General features: G+C 34.9%; 1 protein-coding gene across 1 annotated transcript; it reads left to right on the top strand.

The window, feature by feature from the left end:
- Positions 1-3,742: 3,742 nt before the first annotated feature.
- Positions 3,743-7,259, top strand: LOC112732403 (luminal-binding protein 5). Its single transcript, XM_025781115.3, has 8 exons — positions 3,743-3,973; positions 4,474-4,741; positions 4,828-5,042; positions 5,147-5,389; positions 5,513-5,992; positions 6,094-6,248; positions 6,346-6,428; positions 6,523-7,259. Exons 1-8 carry the CDS (start codon positions 3,919-3,921, stop codon positions 7,028-7,030), a joined length of 2,007 nt encoding a protein of 668 aa, XP_025636900.1. The 5' UTR covers positions 3,743-3,918; the 3' UTR covers positions 7,031-7,259.
- The last annotated feature ends 18,587 nt before the right edge of the window (positions 7,260-25,846 follow it).

Below are 25,846 nucleotides of genomic sequence, written 5' to 3'. Positions count from 1 at the left end.
ATTTTTATGTGCTTTGATTTATTTATAATTTTTTTGTTATTTTTTTATGCTATATGTTTGTTCCCATTATTTAAAATTTCTAGATCCGTCATTATTTATAGGCATAGAATTAATGAATAGAATTGATGTTATGACTATTGGTCATTAAGTCGGAATAGTATATTAAAATCGTCCATTATAAATTTAGAATGAAAGCAAATAAAATCAAATTATGATTTATAATGCATAATAAAATTTAAATTATAAAGTAACGGATCAATTATTATTATTATTATTATTATTATTATTATTATTATTATTATTATTTTGTTAAGGTATTGACCGTTATAATTGGACAGTTTTTAATTTTAGTCATTATACCCATATTTTACACATTCACATAACACACTCACATACATTACATGATACACATTATGGGTTCTTAACAACATCCAGTCTCAACTGGAATTTGAACCCAAATGCAGTTTGTAAGAAGCATATAGGTATACCATTTGTCTTAGGCCTCCCCTGCACTTCACACATTTCAACACACTTGAAATAGCATAGATTTTTATTTTTTCTTTTTGGGTGTACAAATAGCATAGATTTTGTCTAAATCCTTTTACATTTTATGAAAAGATTGCTTTTTGGACGATGATACGAAAGAACGTTAGGCTTTTGTTTTCATTTTTGGGCCTTGATGTGTAGTATGTTTCTTTGTAATGTAATGTACTGTTTATATGGGGTTTCGGGTTTCTTTTATTTTGCAGGTCACAAGTCCTTTTAAATTAATGGCCATTAACATTCGAATATATTACCGGCCAAAAATACACAATTACACATTGCTATGGGACGCAAAAGATGCAGCTCCTCTAAGCTTAAAAAGTAAAAAACTAATAAAGGGTTTGACTAAGAACACTTATTCGTGATTAATATTAGGGTAAATAATTATTTTTTATTATGAAAAATTTAGACATCAATAAATCTATTAACAAAAAACAAAATGACATCATATTAATAAAAGATAAATTTTGATTCATAAAATTATTTAAATTCTTAAAAATTATTTAAAATTTTTAACCAATACATTTTAATTTGACCAAAATTTTCAACTATAATATAATTCTATTTTATTCTAAATTTCTGTCCCTTTATGAGTGCCTTCTTCTTTTTCTTTTACCATTAGAAACTTCATATTACAATTCACAAATTCATTTTGTTCGCAACAAAATACTAACTAATTTAGTTATTGCTCACTTATTACAAGTCATTACATGAAAAAAATTGTGAATTCAACTCTTGTCTCTTTCATTATATATCTAATTTTTATAAAATATGTGTTATATATAGAGTGCAGGTAAAATACACCCTAAACTCGTATCTTATCCTACTCGCAAGCATATCCAAACCAATCTCTACTCTATCCGCAGCAGGTTGAGTAGCCTACCCTACTCCAAACGAATTGGATCGAATTAGATACCCGCAGATAAAATATATATTGCTAACCCAATATAATAAGAGTTGATTATTAGTTATTTATTTTTAATATTAATATAGTTGATATAATAAATAAAATTCAACAAATCCAAACTTTTACTATTCTTTTTAATTTTTTTTTATCAACACATAACATGTAAGGTTGTTATTAGGGCATAATAAACGCTTGCATTTCACTGTTGTTTCAAACTTCCAATTTTTGGTGAGTACAATGTATATATAAACTTCCAATTTTATTCACAATAACCTTTTTTATTAATATTTAATAAAGAAATCGTATTTTGTGGAATTTAGAAATTGATCGACAAAGAAAATAGGACATGAATATGTGAGAATAAGATCATTAAAAATTTCATAAAATAATTCAGAGAATTAAATAGTTGTATATTAAATCATAAATAATAATATTATTATTATTTTATTTTTAATATGGTCACTTTATATATAACCTTAAAAACGAAAAAGCTTTATAATTAAGCAGAATTTTTAATTAAGTCCAATTAAGTATTGAGTGTATCTTTTTTTACTTTTGTTATAGTCATCGTGTTACCATAGTCTCTTCTTCTTTCTTCTTTTTTTATTTGATTTTTTTTCTCTTTTATTATTATCATCATGATGATCATAATCATCTTATTCTTTTTCCTCCTCTTAGTTAAATATTATATAATTAGTTTAATAATTTATTTAATAATAAATGACATGATTAAAAAATTTTATTGTCAAAATTAAAAAAATTCTATATCACAGTTAAAAAATTTCGGTGCTATTTTTTTAATAAATTCTACATAATTTAACATTTTCATACATCTTCCTTGTTTTCTTTCACATTTTCATCATTTTTGTTTCACCCCTGTTAATAAGAACATGTTACAATTAAAAAATTTCGATCTTATTTTTTGATAAATTCTGCATAACTCAATTCCTCCTCCTCTTTTTTTCATTTGATTTATTCTTTTCTTTCTTTTTCTCCTCCTCCTTCATTATCATCACCATCATCTTCTTCTTAGTTAGATATCACAAGTTTAACGATTCATTTAGTTATAATTAATACGATTAAAAAATTTTGATGTCAAAATTAAAAAATTTCTATGCCAAATTTCATAAATCCCAGTATTATTCTCCCTCATCCTTCTCCTCCTCCTTCTCCTTAACCAAAATCTATGTCATCGTTAAAAAATTTCATCAAAATTCTTCTTAACAAAAATTTGTGTTGTGGTTAAGAAATTTTAATATCAAAATTGAAAAACTTTTGTGTCAAGGTTAAAAAATTTTGATGCTATTTTCTAATAAATTTTACAAAATTTAAAACTCTTCTTCTTTTTCTTTTCTTATTTATTCTTTCTTTCTTATTTCACTTTCTTATAATTTATATTTTATTTTCTTAATAAAAAAAATAAAAAAAAATCAAATAAAAAATACATAACACTGCAAAACCATTCAAAAAGAGAAGGAGAAAACGAAAAAAAATTGTAATAATAGCAACAACAATAAAATAATAACAATGAAAAGAAACCATGCGAAGAAAAATGTAGTTATATTAAAGAGCACAGAATGTGTGTTATTAAGAGTTGGAACATGTCTAACATGCTTTAATAAATATGATTTTAGTTAAGTTTAAACTAATTTAATTGAATTTAATTTCCAAAAAAAAATTAGATTTATCGCAAGATTGCTAAAAAAATTATAGGAAAAAAGATACTTTTTGTTTCTGAAGTTTGACAAATGTTTTAAAAATACTCTTAAGTTTTATTTTATTTTAATTTTGTCGTAGAAATTTTCAATTTGCATCAAATATACTCCTATCGGCTAATTTTTCAAAAAATTTAAGACTGATTCAATAACAATTTTATAAGAATAACTATCAACACAAGTAAATCAAACATAATTTTTATGCATTATTGTTAGATTAGTTTTAAATTTTTTAAAAATTTAACCATCGAAAGTATATTTGATACAAATTGAAAATTTAAAAAAAAATTAAAATAAAATAAAATTTAGAAAATTTTTTTACCAAATTTAAGGGACAAGAAGTATATTTATCCAAAATTATATTATTAAATAATTGTAACAACAACATTTTTTTTTAAATCATTGGATAATGGCTAAAAGATTGTTGCTTGCATTAAAAAGAGAAGTCTCGCTATTATAGAGTCGACAAGGTATGACGTGTTTGGATGGACGACTGCTATTGGGCGAAACGATTCATTGAGGAGCTTCGATTGGTCCACGTCAGCATGAATGACATGCTCTAAGTCTCGCTCTAGTCGGGAGTGACCAGTATAAAACGCGAAGGGCGAACGGAGCGCACCATTTTTCATTCAATAAACGAAAACCAATCTAACAAGTAACAAACCAACCATCAACTTCGCCACCTGAAAACCCAACACCACCGTTAACAACCACTTCACCCTTTACAGAGCGCAACTACAACACGGTGACGCCATGACTGGCTCGTGGGCTCGCGGGTCTCTCATTGTTCTCGCCATCATTTCCTTCGGTAATCTCTCTCTCTCTCTCTCTCTCTCTCTCTCTCTTCGTTTCCATACTTTCCCCTGCATTGTTTCGATCTCCGATATTCATGGATCATTTTTTTCACTCAGAAGATAGTGTTTGGATCTTACTGCGGTAGCTTCTTCTTCTGATGTGACTGACAGAACACCTCGAAATACAAATCACTATTAAGCGATGCACAAATGTCTTAAATATTGTTCAAACTCTTTTTTTTAGTCAGGGTTTAGATTTGCAAGCATAAACTTAAATTGATCCTGTACTTGTTTGTTATTTTTCATGAATTAAAATAGAAACAGCTATATAATATTCCTCTTCCTATTGATAGTTACGTATCTGTTTGTTACTTGCACCTTCAGATCATTGATTTCAATTCTCTCAGAGAAGAAAAATGTCTTTGTATAATGCCGTTACATGATTTGATTATACATCTCATTTGGTAATCAGAGTTTGTGTTGCAATTAACGTTGAGAATGTTCCATTTCACAGGATGTATGTTTGCAATTTCCATTGCAAAAGAGGAAGCAACCAAGTTGGGTACAGTTATTGGGATAGATCTTGGAACAACTTATTCTTGTGTTGGTGTTTATAAGAATGGCCATGTTGAGATCATAGCCAATGACCAGGGTAACCGTATCACCCCATCATGGGTTGCTTTCACCGACAGCGAGAGACTGATCGGGGAGGCTGCCAAGAATCAGGCAGCTGTCAACCCCGAAAGGACCATCTTTGATGTCAAGAGGCTTATTGGAAGAAAGTGAGGACTGAGGAATATTCATGTTGTTAATTTATGTTAATTAATCGGACTTCTTGGACATATAACTCACGTGTATGTATTTACAGGTTTGAAGATAAGGAAGTCCAAAGAGACATGAAGCTTGTGCCATATAAGATTGTGAACAAGGATGGGAAACCTTACATACAGGTAAAGATTAAAGATGGTGAGACCAAGGTGTTCAGCCCTGAGGAAATCAGTGCCATGGTTTTGACTAAGATGAAGGAAACAGCTGAAGCATTCCTTGGAAAGAAAATCCATGATGCTGTTGTCACTGTCCCTGGTAAGTCCACCAAATTATGATTGATTTCTCATGCCATCTCGATTGTTAGATTCCTGCTTTTTGACTTTATTCTAATTTTTGTCATTTTCTTTTCAAATTTACAGCTTACTTCAATGATGCTCAGAGGCAGGCCACCAAGGATGCTGGTGTTATTGCCGGTCTGAATGTGGCTAGGATTATTAATGAGCCCACTGCCGCTGCAATTGCGTATGGATTGGACAAGAAAGGTGGCGAGAAGAACATCCTTGTCTTTGATCTTGGTGGTGGGACTTTTGATGTCAGTATTTTGACGATCGATAATGGTGTTTTCGAGGTCCTTGCTACAAACGGAGATACTCATCTTGGAGGTGAGTACTTTTCAGTTTTCACTACAAAATAGAATAATTTGAAATTAAGCAGGAAAAGATAGTTTCGATTCAAATTTTCTTTCTGCAATTAATGCCTGTTATTTCTTCTCACCTTAACACCAGGTGAGGACTTTGATCAGAGAATAATGGAATACTTCATTAAATTGATCAAGAAAAAGCATGGAAAGGACATTAGCAAGGACAACAGAGCACTTGGCAAGCTCAGGAGAGAGGCTGAGCGTGCCAAGAGAGCTCTCAGCAGCCAGCACCAGGTCCGAGTGGAAATTGAATCACTTTTTGATGGTGTTGATTTCTCCGAACCACTTACCCGAGCTCGGTTTGAGGAGTTGAACAATGATTTATTCCGTAAGACAATGGGGCCTGTGAAGAAAGCAATGGAAGATGCTGGATTACAAAAGAGCCAGATCGATGAGATTGTTCTTGTTGGTGGAAGCACAAGGATTCCAAAGGTGCAACAGCTTTTGAAGGACTACTTTGATGGAAAGGAGCCCAACAAGGGTGTCAACCCTGACGAGGCAGTTGCCTATGGTGCTGCAGTCCAAGGAAGCATTTTGAGCGGAGAGGGTGGTGATGAAACCAAAGGTATACTATAGTTTATGTACTTGGTCACTCATAAGTTTTAATGATGCAGGTAGAATGCCAGTTATTAATCAATCTTGTTATTATGTGGCAATCTGTTTCAGATATCCTTCTCCTGGATGTTGCTCCACTCACTCTTGGAATTGAGACTGTTGGTGGGGTGATGACAAAGTTGATTCCCAGAAACACTGTTATCCCTACCAAGAAATCTCAGGTGTTTACTACCTACCAGGATCAGCAGACTACTGTCTCCATTCAGGTACTTTTCTCTTATAAATTAGTAATGTCTAACTGGACAATGAACTTGAATTGCTGAAGGGGATTGATTCTAACTTGATGCCTTAATAAATGATCAGGTATTTGAAGGTGAGAGGAGTCTTACAAAGGATTGTCGACTACTTGGGAAATTCGATCTGTCTGGAATTCCACCAGCTCCAAGGTTTGTTTTTTCCTGCTATCATTCAGGCTTCTCTAATAAGTTCTATCGCGTTGATGTGAGGACTTCATCTGTATCTTGGTTGTCAACTGAACAGGGGTACCCCTCAAATTGAAGTGACATTTGAAGTTGATGCAAATGGCATCTTAAACGTCAAAGCAGAAGACAAGGGCACTGGTAAATCAGAAAAGATCACCATTACAAATGAGAAAGGACGCCTGAGCCAGGAGGAAATTGAGCGAATGGTTCGCGAGGCAGAGGAGTTTGCCGAGGAAGACAAGAAGGTCAAGGAGAGAATTGATGCCCGCAATGCTCTTGAAACTTATGTTTACAACATGAAGAACCAGATCAGTGACAAAGACAAGCTGGCCGACAAGTTGGAATCTGATGAAAAGGAGAAAATCGAGGCTGCAGTGAAGGAAGCGTTGGAATGGCTTGATGACAACCAGACAGTGGAGAAAGAAGATTATGAAGAGAAGCTGAAAGAGGTTGAAGCTGTTTGCAATCCGATTATCACCGCGGTCTATCAGAGGTCAGGTGGGGGTGGGCCTCCTGGTGGTGGTGCTTCTGGAGAGGACGAGGATGATTCTCACGATGAACTCTAGACATCTTTCCTCAAACTTTGTTTTGGCCGGTTCTACAAAAGCCGAGGCTGGAATTTATGGGAAAGTAGTAGTTTAGGTTGAGTATGTTGATTCTGATAGGAGGGGAATTCAGAAAAATGTCCCCATTTCTTGTATTTTTGGTGGCAAAGATACTTCATAGAATTACTTGTATTTCTTTCTTGCTTATTGACGGGTTTAGATAAAATTTCACTATTAGCTTTCTTCGGGACACGTTTTTCTGTTAGCTTCGGAAGCGCTATGCACATTGAATGACTACGAAGAAAGCTGGTTCCCCATAACTCATTAAAAACTTTACAAATTAATTAGTTAATCAATAATGAAGCTAAACCGGGGTTATGGATACAGGAAACCCATTACACAATAAAGATTTAATATCTAGCATAAGTCGAAGCTTTGATAAGATACAGCTCTTTTAAATATGACCAAGGTTAAGTCCTAAATAATTTCAACAACCACATGATGGCAAAGTTCTTCCTCGAGTTTCACCTAAGTTTAATCTGTTAATTGTGCAACATGATATATTATTGTTGTCCATAAATGGGGGCTAGTGTTTTTATCTCTCATAAAAAAAGAGAGATATCTGATCTGAAACTCTTCTTGCTCAGCTCTATCATATCATATCATATCGGATGGCAGCATTACACAAATTTAAGAGAAGTTGTACAGCATGACCATTACACATAGGAGTGCTGCGTCGTTATACAATTAAGTCCTATTTCACGTAAAGATCATGCGAAATAAATTCTTTTTCAGCAGCCAGTGCTTATTTCGCATAAGATTAATGCGAAATGAGCCTTTAACCTTTTTAAAAATGGAACATGGCAAAATGCAGCGAGGACCCCCGAAGTGGAGTCCACTTTTGTTGCATGGAACAAGTCTCATATATGTCATGCCACATAACACATTCTCTTTATACTCCCAAGTCCCACCGAAGTTATCACTATTCTCAAGTAAAGCCTTAGACTAATGGCTTCACCCATTTTCTTGACCACACACACTCTGTACTGCTTCTAATGGCTTCTTCTAATATAGATATTCTTATACCGTCACCTCTGCCTTTTCTCCTCCTTCGGTTCTCTTTTCTTTCTTTCTGTCTCTGCCATCTCCTCCCCACCCTCAACACCACTCCCACCTCCATCGCACCACTGCCTCGGCCCTTTCTTCTCTTACTGCAACAACCATCACAAACCCAACCTTAACTCTACACAAAATCAACAACAACAGAGACAAAGAGAAAGCAAATCAAAGGAAGAAAAATGGAAGTTGATAACAGGGGCGAAGAGAGAGTAAATCCAAGGAAGAAAAGATCGAAATCAAGGAGGAGAGAAAGAGAGCTGCAGAAAAGAAGTAAGGAGAGGCAACGGTGGCAGTAGAATGGCAATGAGGGGTTGCAGGTGGTGGGGAAGTGTAGTTGTTGTTGATGATGATAAAGATGGGGTGGTAGTGTGGTACGTTAGGGGGTGTTAAATGCAGTGGTCAGGTGAGGCGGTTGGAGATGGTGCAGTGGGTGCATTGGCGAGGTAAGAGAGGTGGGGTGGAGGTAGTTTGGTGAGGACGAGGGAAAGCGTGGTGCGGTGTGGTACTGTGGTGGCAGGGTGGCAGAGTGGCAGTGATTAGGGGTGAGATGCCATGACAGTGAAGTGTGCGGAGAGAGAGGGGGAGTGGAGTGAATACTATTCCGGATTGGACAATTTTTTCGAAAGATCAGGAGCAGTTAATAGGCTCAATTTTTTCGTTATGGAACCAAGGAGCGTGATGTGCTTCCATATGGAACTAGAGTGTGCTAGACCAAAGGGTGGGACAGCTTTATGTCATTGGCAGGGATAGAAATCGTATGGTCCGAGTTATTTGCTTTGAAAAAATATGCAAAGAACTCGGAGGGTCCGATTTTGAATTTCTCAACTTACAAATTGGACCATGGGTATTGTATATATATGAATTTTTATATAAGGAATAAAATGAAGTCGGACCATGGGTATTGTAAGTATATGAATTTTATATAAAAAATAAAATGAAGTCGGACCATGGTTATTGTAAATATATGAATTTTTATATAAAGAATAAAATGAATTCGCATGGTCCAATTTGTGTACTCCAATTTTTTTTTATTTTTTTAACACAAATCGGACGGTCCGATTTCTGTAATTATTAAATATTGGACGGTCTGATTTGTACTCAGTACATTAAATCATCCCACATTTTAAAAAAATACTACAGTAGATCACAATTTAAAAAAAAAATCATTATTAATCCAATATTAAAAATAAAAAAGTGTAATAACATTCTAAGTTCTCACAACAATAATAAAAATAATTAACTTCCTAATAATAATAATAATAATTTTAATTATAAAATATTAAAAAAAATTAAAAAAAAATTACATATTGAGATAATGTATGATATGAAGTTCAGGACGATCTACATCTCTACATTTTTTTTTCTTTGGCATTTTAAAGTTACTTTCACCATGCAAAGTAAGATCCAGAAGGAATAAGGAAGAAAAAGAAGCAGCCGTGGCCTTTCTTTGGGAGAATGGAGTGAATGTGAAAACAGATGTTGAGTATGGGTTAACATTGAAAAAAAGTGCACCGTTGGAGGAGTCACCTGCGGGCGACACGTGAATATAAAATGGACTATTGAATTACAAAATGAACATTCCCATACTATCTAGAATAACCATCTGAATACTAGGGATAATAAACATCTTTCCAAAAACTTAAAATGATTTTGGAGTTTACCTCTAATACCATATCATGATGCCACTCATTCCAAAAGCTTCAGCTAATGGCAAAACGTAACACTAATGGTTATATTTCTAATAATAGCTAATTCTCCATTGTACACATTATATATATAGGTGAATGGTATCTAATCCCCTCTAAAATAACATGTACCCTTCATTATGTGTCACATTGTAATTGGTCCTTACTTAACCATAGCTGAGTTATTTTATAATTTATTATCATTTTAAATAAAGTTAGAAAATGGGAGTACTCTCACGCAATCTCCCTTTCTTCATCCCTTAACGACGTGGTTGAATTCCCGTCATCAGTAACTTTGCCATCTTATTTAATATAGCCGTCCTATTTAATATAGCCAGCGCCGACGTCCTCGCTATCTCCTATCCTCTCACTCATCCCTCCTTCTGTCGTGATCACTCTTTACTAACATAAGTAATATTTAGTTTGGTTATTAAATTTTTTTCACTAAAACAAATCTTTATTTAATTACACCATAGAACATATGAATGTAAAATATAATATAATATAATAACTCTATTTAGAGTACTTAAAAATATAATTAAAATTAGAAAAAATATATCTTTTATTGTACATAAATTATTTTAAAAAAATAAATTGTTAAAATTAATAATACAAGTTTAAAATGATAAAATCTAACTTTCTTACAAGTATTTTTTATAGTATTTTGATTCTTTTAATTTTTAATTTATTCGTATTTTATTATTTAATTAATGATTAAATAAATTATTTTTATGAGAAATCATTTTTTTGTATTATCTTAAAGAAGAGACCAATATAACAGTTTAAAAAATAATGTAAAAATAATTTTTAAATAAAAATAGATAATATTAAAATTTTTAAATACAAAAGTAAATTATATAGATAGATATTTAAGAGATAAATATGAAATACATGTCTAAAATAAATAAAACAGACAAAATAATTCTCTATTTCTCAAGAGTACTCCCATTTTGCCTGTTTTATTTATTTTAGGTATGTATTTCATATTTATCTCTTAAATATTTATACAATTTATTTTTTAAACTGCTATATTGGTTTTTACTCTAATATAATACAAAAAATAATTTTTCATAAAAATAATTTGTTTAATTATTAATTAAATAATAAAATACTAATAAATTAAAATTAAAAAAATAAAAATACTATAAAAAATACGGTAAGACAGTTGAATTTTATCATTTTAATTTTCTGTTATTAATTTTAATAATATATTTATTTTTTAAATAATATATGTATGATAAAAAAATATGTTTATTTGTTTGGAGTACAAATTTTATTATTATATTTGTATGTTTATGATTTTAATTATATTTTTAAATACTTTGAATAGATTTATTTTATTATATTATATTTTACATATAAATATATGTTCTATCACGTAATTAAATAAAGATATATTTTTTTAATAAAAAAATTAATAACCAAATTAACCATTAATTATGTGGGTAAGCAGTGATCCATGGCAAAAAGAAGCGCCGGCTATACTGGGAAAGATGGTGAACTTATGGGCAACGGAATTCAACAATGTGACTAAGGGATAATGCACTAAAGAAAGAGAGATTGCGTGGGAGGGCAGTAGATGGCGACGACGTCGGCGCTTCTTGTCACGAAGCGAGGGTGCTTGGAAGGACCGAATTTAGGTGATGAAGTGATGAAGAAAGAATGGAGGAGTGAAAATGTACTTCAATTAACGGGAGTGAAGTTTTGATATTTTAAGAAATTATATCATTTCCAATTTCAAATAATAAATTATAAAATAACCCAACTATGGTTAAGTAAGGACCAATTATAATGTGACACATAATAAAGAGTAACTTACATATTATTTTAAAGGGATTGGGTAGCATTCAATATATATATATATATATATATATATATAATGATCTATTTCTTCGGTTAATAGAGTATGTCTAAGTGACATATTAATCTGGGTTTTTTTAAATAAATAAAATAAATATTTTAATTATGCTATACCTAATTTTTGAGAGTATTAAAGTATTTTTACAATGTAGTCTTATCTCGTTTACATTATGTTAGACAAAAAAATATTATTTTTATAAGAAAATTATGAAAAGAAATAATTAGTTATATGAATAATGTTTTTGTATATAATATATATATTTATTTTAATTAAATTAGGTAATTGATAATTTAGTTATTTATTTTGATTTTTGAATTCACATCAAGTAAAGAGTGCGAGAACAGTTACGGATACAATTCAAAATTTTTCGAAAGTGATGTACAAAGGATAAATGTCAGTTGACATTAGATTAGTCTATAAATAGAGCTTTAGGCATATTTTGTAGGGAGTTCAGTTCTTTTGAAAAACACTTAAAAATCCAAAACGCTCTCAACCCCTTGGCATCACAAAGTAAAATTAGAAATCTTAAGTAATTCCACTGAACTCAAACACTTGTACTTTACTTTTTTCCATTTTCATTAATAAAATTTCTCTACTTTTACATTTATGTTTTCTTCTTCATCCTTTCTTTAATTTCTTGTTTGTTTTTTATTTCTCCAATTTACTTTGCCTCTAACACCTTGCATTTCTTTATTTATCTGCTAATTTCATTCCTTTTAATTTTTATTGACAATACAATTGCGACATTGAGATACCCACATTTTTCTTTTAAACATTAACAAAATTTGAGTAAAACAAATTGACACGCCCGGTGAGACCTTGACAATAGATTGTAGTTTGTCAAAAGAAAAAAAACTAGGAATTTTGAATTTGCATGTGGTTATGTAGTAGTAAGGTTGTGTTTTCAGAGACTAAGAAATCAGCATCAGTTGACATGTCAAATATATCTGCAACATCTTCTTGTACTTCCAGCGATAAGACTAGAGGTAATGGATCCGAAAAGTCTCTTGTGATGTCAAATGCAGAGCCTATCTTATTGTTAGTGAGGCATGATGGCGTTGGCCATGCCCATTTAGGGTTAAATACAACTCACGTAAATACAGTAGGGTGGCCGCCTTATGGTGACACAAAGATTGCCTATTCCAATCTACTCAACTTTTCAAAATTCTCTTTACCAAAATCCAAATGGCATGTCAAATGTACCTATTTCTGGGGGTGTCAGGTTCACATATATCGAAAAAAATCTTTTCGCATGCTATTAATGCAAGAAATAACAGCGCATCTAATTCTACTACACCCACTGTTACTAGAGTAGAAAATTTTAGACCTGTATTTTCTGACATGTCAAGAGTAATGCATGCATGTTAATCGACCTAGTCAAACTATTGGATCTTTAACAAATATTAGGCAACAGATGGATGAAAGCCACATGATCTAGTAAACATGTTAACTTATCAAATGGTCACAGTTTTAAATCCTCTTTTAGAAAACACAAACACTAGAATTGAACAATTAAATAGACAAGTTAATAGGATTGTGACGAATCGGATTTTTTGTCAGTAAAGAATTTCACAAATAAATTCTCGTTGCAAGTATAGTTTCTAAACCAACAAAGAATCCTTTCGTACAAAAGTTTTAGTTGTCACTTAAGCAAACCCAATAAAATTTATAACCGAAGTATTTAAATCTCGGGTCATCTCTCAAGGAATTGCAGGGAGGTATGATTTATTATTGGTTATGGAAAACTGTATTTTTGGGGTTTTGAAATAAGGAACAAGAAAATAAAATTTCAAGAAATTAAATTAATAACTAATAAAGCTCTTAGCAAGGTATGAAAACTGGAAATCCTATCCTAGTTACCCTTATCAATTGTGATGAAAATTGTTCATTACTCCCACTTAGTTAACCTTTAATAAATAAAGGAAAGTCAAGTGGACTAATTAATTTGATTCCTCAAGTCCTAGTCAACTCCTAAGGAAAGACTAGCTTTAGAGGGATCCAAATTAACCAGCAAATTCCAATTATCAATCAACAAAGAGTTTGATAACTCAAGTGTCACCAATTAATCAATTCAAGCTAAGAATGTGAAAAGCTAAATTAAAATCATAAATCTGAAATACCTCAAATTGCATTAAATAGAAATTCAAATCTAACATGAAAAGTTCATAAGCCAATTTGGCAACATAAGTAATTAGCAAGTGAAATAGAGAAACCAAAATACTAGAATAAATAAAAGTAGAAGAGAAACTAAATTAAAGGAACATTGAACCTGGAATTGAGAAGAAGTAACCCTAAAACTAAGAGAAATCCTAAATCCTAAAACCTAGAGAGAGGAGAGAGCCTCTCTTTCTAGAAAACTACATCTAAAACCTAAAATTATGAATATGAAAGTTGTTTTAATGAATGAGTCGATTTCCCCTCTTTATAGCCTCTAATCTGTATTTTTTGGGCTGGAAACTGGGTCAAAAACAGCCCAGAAATCGCCGGAGGCGAATTCTGATCCGTACAGGTCGCTGATTTTTCTGCAGAACGACGCGTGCGCGTGATGTACGCGTGCGAATCATTTTTATGTACGGACACTATAGCTAATTATATATCATTTCGAAGCCCCGGATGTTAGCTTTCCAACGCAACTGGAACCGCCTCATTTGGACTTCTGTAGCTCAAGTTATGACCGTTTGAGTGCGAAGAGGTCAGGCTGGACAGCTTAGCAGTTCCTTCAATTTCTTGTATTCTTTCCACTTTTGCATGCTTCCTTTCCATCCTCTAAGTCATTCCTGCCTTATAAACTCTAAAATCACTTAACACACATATCAAGGCATCGAATGGTAATAAGATAGGATTATTAATTAGCAATTTAAGGCCAAAGAAGCATGTTTTCAATCATAGCACAAAATCAGGAAGGAAAATGTAAAACATGCGAATTGTATGAATAAGTGTGAGAATAATGGATAAATCCACTAAATTAAGCACAGGATAAACCCTAAAAATGGGGTTTATCAACCTCCCCACACTTAAACATTAGCATGTCCTCATGCTAAGCTCAAGAGAACTAAAAGAGTGAAGAGGAATGGTAGAAAGTATGAAATGCAACCTATCTATGTGAATGCAACTACATGCAAAATGTTTCTACCTACTTGGTCAAAGTAAATAAATCTTCCAAGAATAGACATGAACTGGAGTTCACTAATTCAAATCATAAAATAAAGTACAAGTAAACTTGCAGACGAAAATAGCTCATGAAAGCCGGGAACAAAGAATCGAGCATCGAACCCTCACCGAAAGTGTATACACTCTAATCACTCAAGTGTTTAAGGTTCGACTCTCTCAATTCTCTACTAACCTTGTTTTCTAAGGCTTGCTTTTCTTCTACCAATCAACAAAGAATTAATGCACAGATACACATATCAAGAGGTCTTTTAAGGGTTGTAATGGGGTTAGGGTCAAGGTAGGATTATATTTGGTTAAGTGGACTAAAATCTGAATCCTTAATTAACTTAAACTTTTCACCTAACTTAGACAATCCATGTAATCATAATACAACATCTAACTATCCATTAACCATGTTTTCCACATATTCTAGCATCCTCATTTCGAGTATAGTACATATGCATTACTTTCACCATTTACTTTGGGGCATTTTGTCCCCTTTTACTTATTTGCTCTTTTTCTTTTCCTTTTCTCTCTTTTTTTATTTTATTTTATTTTATTTTTTGTTTATATATATGCCTATTTTTTTTTTATTTTTGTTTTTCTCAATGCATATGATTAAATTATTGAATGCATGAATATGTCCTAAACATTTCTTTCACATTTTCATAAAGATATATAACACCCAATTTTTAAACCAAATGTTTCCAAACCCAACTTCCCCACACTTAAATCATGAACATTCTCACTATTCTAAGCTAACCAAGGATTCAAATTAAGGATATTATTATTTTCCGCTTAGAGTTAGTGATGAGCTAAAGTAAAGAATAAAGGGGTAAAATAGGCTCAGAATTGGTTTGCAAGGGATAATGAAAGGTAAGGTCATATGGGTATGTAAACTCAGTGAAACAAAGGCCTCAATCATATAAGTGCATGCATACATCAAACCATGAAAATATAGAATTAAGCAAGACAAAGATCACAATTTTAGAGAGAATAACACACACGAAAAATAAAATATTGGTTGATAAGATGCAAGCAATCAATTAGGCTCAAAATCTCACTGGTTTTGTGTGTTCGAGCTCTAAACCATGTTCCAATATAATATTTCTTCAAACAAGTTTATCAAAAATTTTAAATCAAATTAGTGAAATGTTATAAAAAGTTTCTTGAAAAGGAAAATATTACTTTAACCAAGTGGTGGTAAAATATGCACAAAATCAAACAAATATGCAATCAAACATGCAAATGCAACAACTAATTTAACAAAGAAAATTAAACATTGGTGTTGAAGTAGGAAATGACTAACCCAGGAAGTCGGTATCGACCTCCCCACACTTAAAGATTGCACCGTCCTCGGTGCATGCTGAGATGTGCAAGTGGACGGGTTGCTCCAACTGACGCTTTTCTCCATAGATTGTGCAGATGGACTTGTCTATCGCCCCATTGAGAAGCTTTCCCTTTTCCTTCTTTGATGGCCATCCTGAAAAGGGAAAAGGAAAGTAACATGTAAAGTCAAGGGTTAAAGCAAGGAGGAGGACAGTACAAGTCATAATCAATGCTAAGGTAAAGAAGGATTTCGTTAACACATGGTTGCGACTAATGTGATAAGTTCATCAATGGAAATATAGTAAGTGCATGTTATGGCAAGTAGATGCAAGATGTTTATTAGCATGCCGACAAAGGCATGAGTAGCATAGATCAAGCATCAATAACTAAAGTGTATTATCACTTGTAACAAACTAACAATAACGTTTGTATTGATAATTATATTTAATTAATAAAATATTAGAACGGTTTTGTGAAAAACAGGCATTAGAGTAGAAAGATAGAATAATTAAGAATTCACAATGCCATTGATAAACCACTATTTTATGGTTTATCTTGTGCTCAATTGAGTGGTTTTTATCAACTCTTTACCCACTTCTTCATACTAATTGCATGGTTTTACATTTTCCTTCCTAATTTTGTGCTATGATTGAAAACATGTTTCTTTAGTATTAATTTGCTAATATTAATCCTCTCTTATTACCATTAGATGCTTTGATATGTGTGTTAAGTATTTTCAGAGATTACAGGGCAGGAATGGCTTAAAGGATGGAAAGGAAGCATGCAAAAGCGGAAGGAATACAAGAAATTGAAGAAATTGCTAAGCTGTCCAGCCTGACCTCTTCGCATTCAAACGGTCATAACGTGAGCTACAGAGGTCCAAATGACGCGGTTCTAGTTGCGTTGGAAAGCTAACGTCTGGAGCTTCGCAACGATATATAATTTTCCATAGCTTCTCCGAAGCCAGGCAATGCGAATGCTTGGATCACGCGGACGCGTGACCTGGCAAAAACGCAATCCACGCTAACGCGTGGACGACGCTTCCGCGTCACTTTGCCGCGACCTGTACGTGTCAGAAATTGCTGGGGGAAATTTCTGGAATGTTTTTGACCCAGTTTTTGGCCCAAAAAACACAGATTAGAGGCTATAAAGTGGGGGAATGTATCCATTCACATATACAACATACACATTCACAATTATTAGGATTTAGATGTAGTTTTAGAGAGAGAGAGGCTCTCTCCTCTCTCTTAGGATTTAGGATTTAGATTTTTAGAATTAGGATTCCTCTCAGTTTATGGTTATTTCTCAAGTACAGGTTCACTATTCCTTTAATTTATTTTCTATTTTTATTTATTCTATTACTTTAATTATTATTTATCTTTCCAACTTGACTTATGCTACATTCATGTTATGATTTTCTTATTTAATACACATTATTGAGGTATTTTAGATTTAAGATTGTTTTATTTATGTTATGAATGCTTTCAATTTATCCAAATTATTTTAATTCAAATAGATTTTCCCCTTTTGGCTTTGGTTAAGTAATTGGTAACACTTGAGTTATCAAACTCAACTGTTGATTGAAATTAGAATTCTCTGCTGGTTAATTTGTACTCTAATAACTCTAGTCTTTCCATAGGAGTTGACTAGGACTTGATGATTAAATTAATTAGTCCACTTGACTTAACTAAGTGGGAGCAGAATCCAATTCTCATCACACCTGATAAGGATAACTAGGATAGGACTTCAATTTCTCATACCTTGCTAAGAGATTTTATAATCATTAATTTATTTTTCTTGCCATTTAAATTACCTGTTTCTTATTTCAAAAACCCAAATTTCTACCTTTTTCATAACCAATAATAAATCATACTTCCCAGAAATTCCTTGAGAAGACGACCCGAGGTTTGAATACTTCGGTTATAAATTTTATTGGGTTTTGTTACTTGTGACAACCAAACTTTTGTAAGAAAGGAATTCTTGTCGGTCTAGAAGCTATACTACCAACGCGAATTTAATTGTGAAAATTCTAGATCGCGCGAGAGTTTCGTTCTTTCAGCCATACGGGCTTTTTTACAAACACTTAGTATGTATGGTAGATATGTTATTGAAAGTATTAAAGTTGAACATGCAAACAACCCAAAAGTAATTATTAAAAATTGTCAAATAACTCCTTAATAATCCACAAGCAATTATAGAAGAAAATAATCACCCAATTAAATTTTTAACACCAAGTGGAATAATGCAAAAATAAATAAATAAAAAGAAGATACGAAAGAAAATAGAAAGAAAAACCTTGAGAAGAAGGTGACAGAGAGATAATGGAGAATGTGAGGTGAAGAAGATATGATAGAAGGGGGAAGAAGAAGAAAAAGTAAGGGAAGAAGAAGGAGAAAAAAGAATGGATAATAAAGAAGAAAGAAGAGAAAGAAAGAAGAAAGAAATAAGGATTAGAAAAGAAAAGATAATAAAAGTGGTGGTGCAGGGATCTGGTGGTGTTGCGCTAGTGACGCGCACGCGTACTCCACGTGTGCGCGTGGGTCGCAAAATTTGGAAGGTGACGTGTGGGCGTCGGTCACGTGTACGCGTGACCGTGTTTATGCTGCTCGCACGAAGGCATCCTTGTGCACGCACAACTCTCTATTTGTCTTGGGGTGTGTGCCAAAATAACATGAGACGCATGTGCGTCATTGACGCGTACGCGTGAGTGGTCAGAATTTGAAAATGGTGCGCACGCGTCAGGGATGCGTACGCGTGGGTGATTTTGTGCCTTGGGCATAGTGCCCGCACCAGGCCAGCACAACTTTCGGCCTGACACCTCTTTACGCCGATTTGTAAGGTCACGCGTACGCGTGGGTGACGCGTACGCGTGGAAGGCTGATTTTGCAATTGATGCGGACACGTCAGGGATGCGCACGCGTGGGCGTGTTTGTGCCTAAAGCACGCCTCTAGCCATGCTTGATAAACCCCAATTTTGTGGTTTATATTGTGTAGAATTTGGGGGATTTTGTCAATATTTTTCACACTTATCCACAAGAATTGCATGGTTTTGTATTCCCTTCCTAATATTGCTCCATGATGGAAAACATGCTTCTTTAATTTTGCCTTAAAATTGCTATATTTTGATCCTCTTTTATTACCATTCGATGCCGTGACGTGTTTATTGAGTGATTTCAGGATTTATAGGGTAAGAATGGCTTAGAAGAGAGAAAGAAAGCATGCACAAGAGAAAGGAACATGAAGATTTGGAGTTTGGGAACTTCAGCATCGGCGCGCACGCGCACCTCACGCGCACGCGCACCTCACGCGCACGCGCACCTTGCGCGCACGCATGGATGAGGACAGCTGGAAGCGGCGCGCAAAGATGGACGCATCCGCGTAGATTAGGGAAATCCACACCGGCGCGCACGCGTACAGGGCGCACGCGTGGATCACAAAATCAATCGGCGCACACGCGACGAGCTGCACTTGACCTCATTAAAGGAAATCGTGCATGGCGATTTCTGAGGTTGAAGAGGCCCAAATTCAAGCTGGTTCTGCATGGAAAAGACCCAAGGATGCTAGGGGAAAGGGAGGGATCAATCATTTTACACTTAGACACAATTTTTAGCTATTTTTGGTTCTTGTTCTTCTAGAGAGAGAAACCCTTGTTCCTCTCTAGATCTAACTTTAATTTGATCTTCCCTTGTTGAATTCTGAATTGGATCTTGTTAATTACTAGTTTTGATTGCTTAATTTGAATTCCATAGCATAATTTTGTTTAGATCTTGTGTTAGATTTATGATTTCTAGTCAATTGTCATTTTATACCCATTTTATGAATCTTGTGAATCTTGAATTGCTAATGTTACATTGATGATTTTCATGATTAATTGTGTTGTTTGAGTGATTGTATGTTGATAATTGTTAGTGGGTACTTATTAGTTCCAATTTAATTGCAATTTGAATAGGTCTTTTATTAATGCTTACCATGTGTTTGATGAAATGTTTCCTTTGATTATGGAGTAGTTCTCTTTACTCTTGGCCTAGGCTAAGGGAATTGGGTAAACTTGAGTCATTGGGTCTAATGGATTTGATGATTTGGGAACCTTTAGTGGTCAATTTGATGGCCATTGACACTAGCCAACTACTAAGTTAATTAGTAGTTAGGTTGGACCGTATGGGTTGATGTTGACTAAATGATGCGGGCAGAAATCGGTGAATTAAGAATTGTTAAAATATATACGTTGCAAGTATAGTTTTTAACTCACCAGAAATCTACCTGTCAATTTAAAAAGGTGTCACAGAAAATTGAAATTTAAAATACTGGGAGTATGAATCCCAGGTCGTCTCCCAACGAGTTGCAGGAAAGGGCGCTATTTTATTAATCAGATGTTTTTGAAAAGGTTTGAGTTGAGTTAGGAAATTAAATTGATGAAATTGAATAATGTGAATAAAAGCCTTGACTGGGAGTTGATTACATGGAAGCCCTATTCTTGATGGAACACTCTTAAGATTAATTGACAATTGAGAGTTATTTCGTTTAGTTATCCTTTACTAAGTAAAGGAAGGTTAAACAAGTTGGAATGCTGTTCTATTCACAAGTCCCAAAGCACTCTGGGGAGGATTGGTGTCAGGAATTAGAGAGCAATCCAACAATAACCCAATTACAATCTTTCTCTTGAACCTTCCAACTCAAGGGTTCCTTTCAATCAACTCCCCATCAAGTTAGGGAACTACTCACTCATTGTAAAGGTAAAATTCATAGCATATGAAAAGGAATTGAAGAAAGATATTGTAAATAAAAATTAAAAATAATCAATTAAAAATAAAAGTGATCCTTGTATTAAATAATCCTAAAAATATTCCAATGGTAAAATTAAACAAAGCAAGGAACATGGAAGAGTAAGCCAAGTAAAGAAAACGAACTAGAGTGACGAAGTCTTGATGAGGTAATAACTCTTCTCAATATCCCAATGCAAAAAGCTAGAGAAACTAAAAAATCCTAAGAACTATGAATGTGTAGAGAGAAAACCTAGAGGAGGAGTAAAACTAGATCTAAAAAGTAAAACTGTGTAGAATGAATGTTGTCTTTGGTTTCTGCATGTTCTCTGGCTCTAGTCTGCTGTTCCGGGCCGAAAATTGGGTCAAAATAGGGCCCGAAATCGCCCCCAGCGAATCTGCAAATTATGCAGGTCGCGCACGTCACGCGATCGCGTCGCTCATGCGGACGCGTCACTCGCGTTTATGCTTTGCCACGCGGACGCGTCGTCCATGCGGCTGCGTCACTCGTGCTGTTCCATCCGTGCGGTCGCATCATCCATGCGGCCGCGTCGATGCAAATTGCTCTTTTCCGCGCGGTCGCATCATCCATGCGACCGCGTCGCCTCTCGCTGGTCATCTCCTCAATTTCTTGTGTTGCTTCCATTTTTGCAGGCTCCCCTTCCAATCTCCAACTCATTCATGCCCTATAAAGCCTGAAACACTTAACACACAGATCACAGCATCGAATGGAATAAACGAGAAATAAAATACATAATTAAAAGTCTCTAGGAAGCAAGTTTTCAACCATAAAACATCTTTAGGAAGGAAATATAAATGCATGCTTATTTAATGAATAAGTGGGCAAAGATCATGATAAAATCACACAATTAAATACAATATAAACCATGAAATAGTGGTTTATCACTAAATCATTTAACATACTTCAAGTATAGAAGTAGACTTAATGGGTTTGGTTCCTCATAATTGTCAAGATATGATTATTAGACGAGGATAGTAACCCCAATTCCCGTGTCTAGCCAAGAGTTGCTTTTATCATTCATATTTGAAAATCCAAAAATCCTAATTGCTTTGTCTCAGTTATAGTTATTTGTTTAATTTTAGAGTAGAATTATATTGGAAGTTATCTTATTAGTTTGGAATTGCTCACTTCTTGCTTTAGTTATTTGAATTAGTTTCTTGCATTTCAAGATTACTTGCTTATTAAGATTCCTATTTAATTTCTTGCTCATGACTTGTAACCCCGGAATTCTAACCAATGTTGATGCACATGTTTGCCCATTCCTTGTGAGATGACCCGATGTTTGAATACTTCGGTTACTTTATTGGGGTTGAACTTGTGACAACTAATTCCTTCTAAATTTGATTCGCGGATTATGTGTCGGTTGAGGACTATACTTGCAATGCCAAAAATCTTGTGAAATTCCTTATCGACGGTATCCGCGGTCCATCAAATTTTTGGCACCGTTGCCGAGGAATGGTTGCAACATATGCCTTGATATTGGTTATGTGAATATGTGAATATTGTAGATAGTTTACCTTCTTTCAATACTTAGCTATAGTTTAGATTTCTTTTGTATGTGTGCTATGACTCCCAAGTTTGATGACTCGGTCTCAAGCGAATTCTAGCTTAGCCGAGTTTGACCCTGAGATTGAAAGAACCTTGTTACACACTCGGCAAGCTAGACGGTAGTTAGATTATATGGCTAGTACTTTGGCCTCTCTTCAGGAGCATACTGAATCACTAGACGGTACCGAGAGTGACTTAGAGTCCGCTACTTTCTATTCTTCTGTTGGCACTACTAATACATCTTTGCATCCTACAGGTGAGCCATACATGGCGGAACCACGGCGGATCACTTTGCATGAGCAAGGAACTCCGGATATCATACTTCAACCTTTGCAAGCAAGGTATCCCAACCTTGATCCAAACTTTAAGTTGAATAGTAGCTTGATAAATTTACTTCCTAAGTATCATGGGTTGCCGGGTCAAGACTCCATTCGACATCTAAGAGATTTTCAAGTTGCTTGTTCTATGGCTCGAAGGCATGGAGCCGATGAGTTGGCTATTATGGTTTTTGCCTTCCCTTTCTCTCTTGAAGGGCACGCAAAGATGTGGTTTTATTCACAACCGGATGAGATTGTGACCAATTGGGATTTCTTGAGAAGAGAGTTTCTAGATAAATTCTTCCTACCGGAGAAGACCGACTACATTCGGAAGGAGATTTCGGGTATAATGCAAAAGGACCAAGAGAGTTTGTATGAGTATTGGACTCGGTTCAAGAGGCTATTGGAATCTTGTCCACACCATGGATTTAACACTCACTTGCACATTAGTTACTTCACCAGAGGTCTTTGTGTGGAAGATAGAAGATTGCTCACCACTTCTAGTGGCGGTTCCCTTTCAAAGAACAAAACGGAAGGAGAAGCTTAGAAATTGATAAATAATGTTGCCGAGGCTACACAACATGTAAGGGTGAGAAGTAATCCTTTCAAGGGTGTGGTAGAACCATCCCCTTCCGAAGCAAGCTTAACCAAGGCACTAGGGGACATGACCACTATCCTCACACAAATACAAAAACATCAAAAGGAATACTACTCCATCCAAGCCATCCAAGCCCCACCTCAAGTTGCTCAACTTGAAGGCCCTCCTAGAATTTGTGGCTTGTGCTCTAGCACCACACATTACACCGATCAATGCCATCAAATTCAAGAGGAGCATGCCCTTGTCGTGGCCAATGTGAATTATAACAACCGTCCGCCCTATCCTTCTTAAGGCCAAAACAACTACTCTCATGGTAGTAATCAAAATCAAGGGTGGAGGGATAATGCACAAGGGAGCAATCAAAACCAAAGATGGAATAACTCTTCTTCTCATTACAACAACAACCAATCTTCATCTCAATACCACCACAACAACAACAACCACCAAGCCAACCAAAATCATCACAACCAAAACCAAAACAACTACACCAAATACCAAGCACCACACCATAGACAACAATCCAACCAATCCTCTTCATTTTCCACCAATCAATTCGATGAGCTTAGAGCCACTATGGAGAAATGGGACGAGAGCTACAAGGCTCAATTCGATACCATGGGCGTTCAATTGGCCAATCTTACCGACATGATTTCGAAGATGTCCATGTCCTCCTACAACAACACCAACCAACCCTCAAGCTCTTCTAGCCTTCCTTCCCAACCCCAACCAAACCCCAAGGGTGGTTTCAACACCATCACTCTACAGTCGGGGACTACATTGGAGGAGATACCTCCTAGGGTCATGGAAGACATCCATGAAGAAGAGGTGGTCGTTGAAGCTCCACATGAAAAGGAGAAGGTAGACAAAAGGCATGATGAAGAAGGAGTAAGCCTTAAGAAACCCAAGAGGAAAGCTATAGTGGATGATTCCATTCCTATCCCATTCCATTCATTGGTGAAGAAAGCAAAGAAGACCCCAGAATTTGATTTGAATATGCTTCAAGTGTTCAAGAAAGTTGAGGTAACCATACCACTTCTCGATGCTATCCAACAAATTCCGAAGTATGCAAAATTTCTGAAAGACTTGTGTACACACAAGGATAGGATAGGAGAGTTGGAGACATTATCCTTGGGAAGTTCAATTTCTTCCTTGATGGAGCCTATTCCAAAGAAATGTGGTAATCCTGGACCTTGTTTGGTGTCTTGTTGTATTTGCGGGCGCACTTTTCATGACTGTATGTGTGACCTAGGAGCTTGCGTAAGCATTATGCCGCTTTCTATCTTTGTGCAATTGAATTTAGCTCTATTAAAGAAGTCGGCGGCGAAGTTTGCCTTAGCTGATAAGAGTGTGATCACTGTGATGGGAATAGCAGAAGATGTACTTATGGCAATCAATGACTTGGTCTTTCTGGTTGACTTTTACATCCTTGAAATGCCTCTAATAGAAAATAGAAGCTCATCCTCTGTTCTACTTGGTAGACCCTTCCTTAAGACCTCTAAATTCAAGTTAGATGCCTTCACCGGCACATATTCCTTTGAGATTGGAGACAAGAATATCAAGTTCAATTTGGAAGAAGCCATGTAGCATCCTCCCGAAGAGCATTCCGTTCTCCGATGTGATGTAATCGATGAAGTGGTAGCAGAAGTGCGAGAAGAAGACCACAACAAGTTATGCTACCCTATTGTTGAAGAGACGGATGACCAAGAGGATGAACAAGAGAAAGTTGTTGAAAGTGAATTCCGTGAGCTGAATGAAAAGGAACCTCAGCTTGAGGCAAAGAGTGAATTGAAGCCTCTTCCATTTCATTTGAAGTATGCTTTCTTAGAGGACAACCAAAAGTTTTCGGTCATTATTGCTAGTGAGCTTTCTAGTGAAGAAGAAGAAAAGCTCCTAGATGTTTTAAGAAAGTACAAGAAAGTAATTGGTTGGAGCCTAGCCAATATTGTGGGGATTGACCCCCGCAAGTGCATGCATCATATATTTCTCCAAGAGGGAGCTAGGCCGGTTAGGCAACCGCAAAGGAGGCTCAACCCGACCATCCTTGATATGGTAAAGAAGGAGGTCACTAGGCTACTTGATGCGGGTATTATATACCCAATTTCTGACAGTGAGTGGGTGAGCCCAGTCCAGGTTATTCCCAAGAAATTGGGCATCACTACGGTTAAAAAGGATGATGGTGAAGTGGTCACCAAGAGAGTATAAAATGCATGGCGAGTGTGCATCGATTATAGAATGTTGAATGCCGCTACAAGAAAGAACCACTACCCTTTGCCCTTTATCGATCAGATGTTGTACCGTTTGGTGGGTAAATCCCATTATTGCTTTCTTGATGGATTCACTTGTTACTTCTAGATTCACATTGCTCCTGAATATCAGGAAAAGACCACATTCACTTGCCCTTTTGGCACCTTTGCCTACAAAAGGATGCCATTTGGACTATGTAATGCA

This window comes from Arachis hypogaea, chromosome 13 (genome assembly GCF_003086295.3).
Source record: "Arachis hypogaea cultivar Tifrunner chromosome 13, arahy.Tifrunner.gnm2.J5K5, whole genome shotgun sequence".
In the NCBI taxonomy this organism is placed as follows: Eukaryota; Viridiplantae; Streptophyta; class Magnoliopsida; order Fabales; family Fabaceae; genus Arachis; species Arachis hypogaea.
This window is presented reverse-complemented; position numbering and strand designations above follow the sequence as displayed.